Source organism: Mustela erminea, chromosome 9 (genome assembly GCF_009829155.1).
Source record: "Mustela erminea isolate mMusErm1 chromosome 9, mMusErm1.Pri, whole genome shotgun sequence".
Classification (NCBI taxonomy): domain Eukaryota; kingdom Metazoa; phylum Chordata; class Mammalia; order Carnivora; family Mustelidae; genus Mustela; species Mustela erminea.
The window spans coordinates 58517052-58522007 of record NC_045622.1 but is presented as its reverse complement, the minus strand read 5'-3'; the positions used below and the strand labels follow the sequence as shown (position 1 = coordinate 58522007).

Below are 4956 nucleotides of genomic sequence, written 5' to 3'. Positions count from 1 at the left end.
CATTTTGAGTCTATTTTTGTGTGTGGTGTAAGGAAATGGTTCATTCTTCTGCCTGTGGCTGTCCAATTTCCCCAACAACATTTGCTGAAGGGACTGTCTTTTTCCCATTGGATAGTCTTTCCTGCTTTGTCGAAGATTAGTTGGCCATAGAGTTAAGAGTCCACTTCTAGGTTCTCTATTCTGTTAAGTTGATCTAAGTGTCTGTTTTTTGTGTCAGTACCATACTGTCTTGATGATTACAGCTTAGTAATAGAGCTTGAAGTCTGGAATTGTGATGCCACCAGCATCTCCCTCAATTTCTTTCATGACTCTTCTACAGTTTTCTGAGTACAGATCCTTTCCCTCCTTGGTTAGATTTATTCCTAGGTATCTTTGGTTTGGGGTACAATTGTAAATGGGATCTACCCCTTCATTTCTCTTTCTTCTATCTTGTTGATGTATAGAAATGCAACTGATTTCTGTGCAATAATTTTATATCCAGCCACTTTACTGAATTCCTGCATGAGTTGTAGCAGTTTTGGGGTGGAGTCTTCGGGTTTTCCACATCGAGTATAACCTAACCACTTAAGCAATTCCATACTGTTGTTCATGTAATACCCAGTCATAACACCATCTCTCCTGGCTTTAACGTTTCCTGTAAAGCTGTCTAGCCTCATCTTGCTTTAGCATACATAATCCTTTCCAATAACTTCTGTGGAGTTTGTCTTCATTGGTTTTCTCTTGTAAATGTACTCTCTGAGGGTGTTTCACCCAAACTGTTTGATTAAAATGACACGTATTCAGTGATAACTCTGAAATGTTCTGGAGATTTTTGCCTGGAAATTCGCACCTTTGTGGACACTGAAGATCCATGGATATCTTTAGGTGGGTTTCCCATAGTCATTTCATATATAACATATTCAAAATTGAATGCACTGATTTTTATTATTTATTATATATTAATAATCTATTCACAAAAATCTTATGATCTAATGGCACTTAAAATTCTATCAATATAGGAAATAATTATCATCAAAATGTATAAGATTATTTAGACATATTTTCCTTGAATTTAAGAGTAAAAATATTTATATATATTGAGTATTATATACATATAATTTATAATTAAAATAGTTTAATTTAGAGTTTTCTCAATGATAAAGTACTAATCCATGACCTAGTCAGCTCTCCTAACCAAAAGAAAATTTATCTAGATATTTTTGTTTGACAGTGTAATTTGTTATTTCTATAGGATGTGATAATTGTGAGGACAAATGCTACAAATCCAGAAAAACATGGAGATCTTAAGCAACCTGACATCTAAATTTCCAACCTTCTTGCTGACTGGCATTCCTGGCCTAGAGTCTGTCCATGTGTGGATCTCTATCCCTTTTTGTTGTCTCTATGCCATTGCCTTCTCTGGGAACAGCATGATCCTATTTGTCATCATTACCCAGCAGAGTCTCCATGAGCCCATGTACTATTTCCTCTCCATGCTTTCAGCTGCTGACTTGGGCTTGACTGTTTCTACAATGTCAACAACATTAGGTATCCTCTGGTTTGATACAGTTGAAATCAGTCTAAATACCTGCATTATCCAGATGTTTTTTCTACATGGATTTACCTTCATAGAATCTGGGGTACTGGTGGCTATGGCCTTTGACCGCTATGCAGCCATCTGTGATCCTCTGAGATATGCTACCATTCTCACTAATTCTAGAATCATTCAGATGGGCCTGTTAATGATATTGCGCACTGTAGTATTAATAGTACCACTACTCTTCCTCCTTAAGCCCCTTAATTTCTGTAAAGCTAATGTCCTTTCCCACTCCTACTGCTACCACCCAGATGTGATTAAATTAGCATGTTCAGATACTCGGGCCAACAGCATCTGTGGATTAATTGATCTCATCCTGACTACAGGAATAGATACACCATGCATTATCCTGTCTTATATCTTGATCATTTACTCTGTTTTCAGTATTGCCTCCCCTAAAGAACGACATAAGGTTTTTAACACCTGTGTCTCCCACATTGGAGCAGTGGCTGTTTTCTATATCCCCATGATGAGCCTGTCCTTGGTGCATCGTTATGGTCCATCAGCCCCCAAAGTTGTCCATTCGATGATGGCAAATATCTATCTGCTTTTGCCTCCAGTGCTCAACCCAATCATCTATAGTGTAAAAACAAAACAGATTCGCAAGGCTATATACGCAGTCTTCTCCTTACAAAATAAACAGAGATAACTGCTTAAGAAAAACCTAAAAAAGTGACTTTGACTGTAAAAGGCAACACTGGTAGGTTACTGTCTATCAGATATATTTTTTGTCATTTTATTCCTTTATTCAACACATATTTGGAGATCATTTTTGTGTCTTCAGTCATAAAATATGCTACACCCCAAGAATTTTATAGTCAAATAAGGGAAACATGGAAACATTAATAATGAAATAATGAAAATACTCAAAGAAATTAACATTTAGTGTCTACTTTATATTATGTGTTCTACTAACAGCTTTTAAGACATATTCCATTTATTCTTCAAACAGCTCAGTGAAATATATAATAATATTAGTTACATTTTAGAGATGAAGAAACTGAGGCCTAAAGACATGTAAGCCATCAACCAGACAACTAACATGGCTCAGGGTTGAGATTTGAATCTAGACTCTCTGCATGTTAGATGTCACAGTATTCACTAGTGTCTTAATACTCTGCCAAAAGCATCTAGGAAAAATATTACAAGATCAAAAGTAAGAACTGAGTCTTCTAGTTCATGCATTATACCTTTAGAAAAGTTGTGTTGTTTTTCCTAGAGTATACTTTAGCTTGTTTTCTTCACTTACAGTTAATAGTCCAAAAGGTAGGAATAGATATGTCATGCCATGTAAGCCATAGATCGGTATCTAGTACTGGACAGTTAGTAACCCAGCTTCAAGGATTAAGGGCATTTGCTAATTCATTATAGGAAATGGGAACTTTAGAGAACTGGATAAAGTTTGAGGCAGGGTTTCTTAACCTTTTTTAAAGCATAATTATCCCTATGGAATCTAATGAAATCTATGAACCCTTATCCACAGAAAAACCACATATAAGCACGTTCATATTTTCCATAAAATTTCAGAGGCTTCACAAGTGACACAAAGGAGCTACTATAGCTATATTAACCAAACAAAGAATGAAAGGTAAATAATTCATGATGCTCAGCCTATAAGTGGTTATATGCAGCCATACCTAAGATATGGTTCTTACATACAAAAAGAATTTTTGGTAAACATATCAATTTAGGGGACAGGCAGAAACTTAAAACTCAGTTGTATAAAATGGTAGAAAAACGCAGAGGAAAGTGGAGGTGGAAACCTGATGTGTGTCACATCAATTTAATTGAAGTTGGAAAAGTAACAAATAGGAGGGATGTTTTATGTATCCCACAAACACTGGAGGAAGCAATGTGCTGGAGCCAGCACACATCAGCTTGCAAGCGGCCATATTGTGCAACTCATCTCAACTCTTGTGTTCAACAATGTCATATTGGCAGTTTCAAATCATCATTTATACCTAGGAACTGACAAATACTACAAATAAGGACTTTTTATTTTTCAGAGATTCAGTTTACCAGCATACCAGTGACTGGGAGCCAACTTTATGCTTGGCTTTGTAAGAAGCAATAGAAATTAAAAGTTGGAAGAAACATATTCCCTGCACTCAAGAAGCTTAAAGTCTAGTGTGTGAAGCAGTAACATAGACAAAACAAAATATAAAGTAATTAAAGTAATGTACTAAATCTTGTGAAAGTTGATAATGCAAAATGATACCTGTTGTGTTGCCATCTAAGTTGAAAATGTTTCCAAAGGTAAATAGAGAAAAGTGTATTTTGGAAGCAAGTCTGTCGAACAATGTGAGAAGTCCTCTGTCACCATTTTATTCTTCGTGAAAGAATACTCTCCTGAGTTTTAAATTCACAGGTCTGATCTGGATATAGCACTGAAGAATATAAAAACCTAAAACTTTACTTCCTTTTTTCTTCACTTTTCTCTATCCATCAGATTCTTTTAAGTGAATTTAGATGGTAAGATTTGTATTAGCTGCTTAAAGAACATCTTTTGCTTGAACAATACTATTGTATAAAGGAATTGATTTGTAGATTTGGTTTAGAAATTTGGGTGTGTTTCTTTCAGGAAACAAAAGGGGACTTTTGTTTTGGTAATTCTACATGCTGCATAGAGCTTCAGAGAGAGAGAACACATGAGAATATTAAAGTTGAGGGACTTATATATTGAGAGGCTCAAAGGGCTATAATATTACAAAGCTTACTCCTAATAGCCTACCCAAGAAAAGACTATCTCTGGAGACCTACCTGAAATTGCAAGAGAACATGGTAATGGCAAAAGGGAATATTTTTTTTTAATGTATTTTGAAGACTTTATATGCTGCAAGCAAAATCTTGGATAACGTTACTTAGTTTGAGTTGTACTGTTGATTTACAAAATGTCTAGGATATTACCTATACATGATACTTAGTATAATTCATTAATGGGAATTGCATGGCTTAGTGTATAGAGTGGGCTTGGGGTAAATTTATTAAATTAACATTCTAATAAAGTTCAGTAGTTCAAGAGGGAACCATTAAGAAGATTCTCATAGTATGAGGGGTCTTGGTGGCACAGTTGAGTGAGCATCCAACTCTTGGTTTCAGCTCAGGGTCATGAGATCAAGCCCCACCTCAGGCTCAGCACCTACACTGCTTGGGCTTTTTTTTTTTTTCTTCCTCTCTTTCTCTCTGTATCTCCCCTCCCCCACTCAAATAAATAAAAAAATCTCTTTTTAAAAAGGTACTCATAAGAGAGTCTTGAAGATCTGCCTATTGGTTGCATGTAGAAATAAAAGAAACTGTAAAGACAGGAAAAAATACAGTTCTGTGCATGTGAAGGCATTTGATTATTTCCATTATGTTTTTCCATACACTGTATATGTCCT

At 35.6% G+C, this 4956-nt stretch overlaps 1 protein-coding gene across 1 annotated transcript; it reads left to right on the top strand.

Moving 5' to 3' along the window:
- The first annotated feature begins 1253 nt into the window (after positions 1-1253).
- Positions 1254-2225, top strand: LOC116599753 (olfactory receptor 51F1-like). The gene has a single exon (XM_032359731.1). It carries the CDS (start codon positions 1254-1256, stop codon positions 2223-2225), a length of 972 nt encoding a protein of 323 aa, XP_032215622.1.
- Positions 2226-4956: the final 2731 nt, after the last annotated feature.

Bases quoted from the DNA above. Each gene is read 5' to 3' on its own strand.
- LOC116599753 (XM_032359731.1), top strand. From the start codon at position 1,254: ATGCTACAAATCCAGAAAAACATGGAGATCTTAAGCAACCTGACATCT.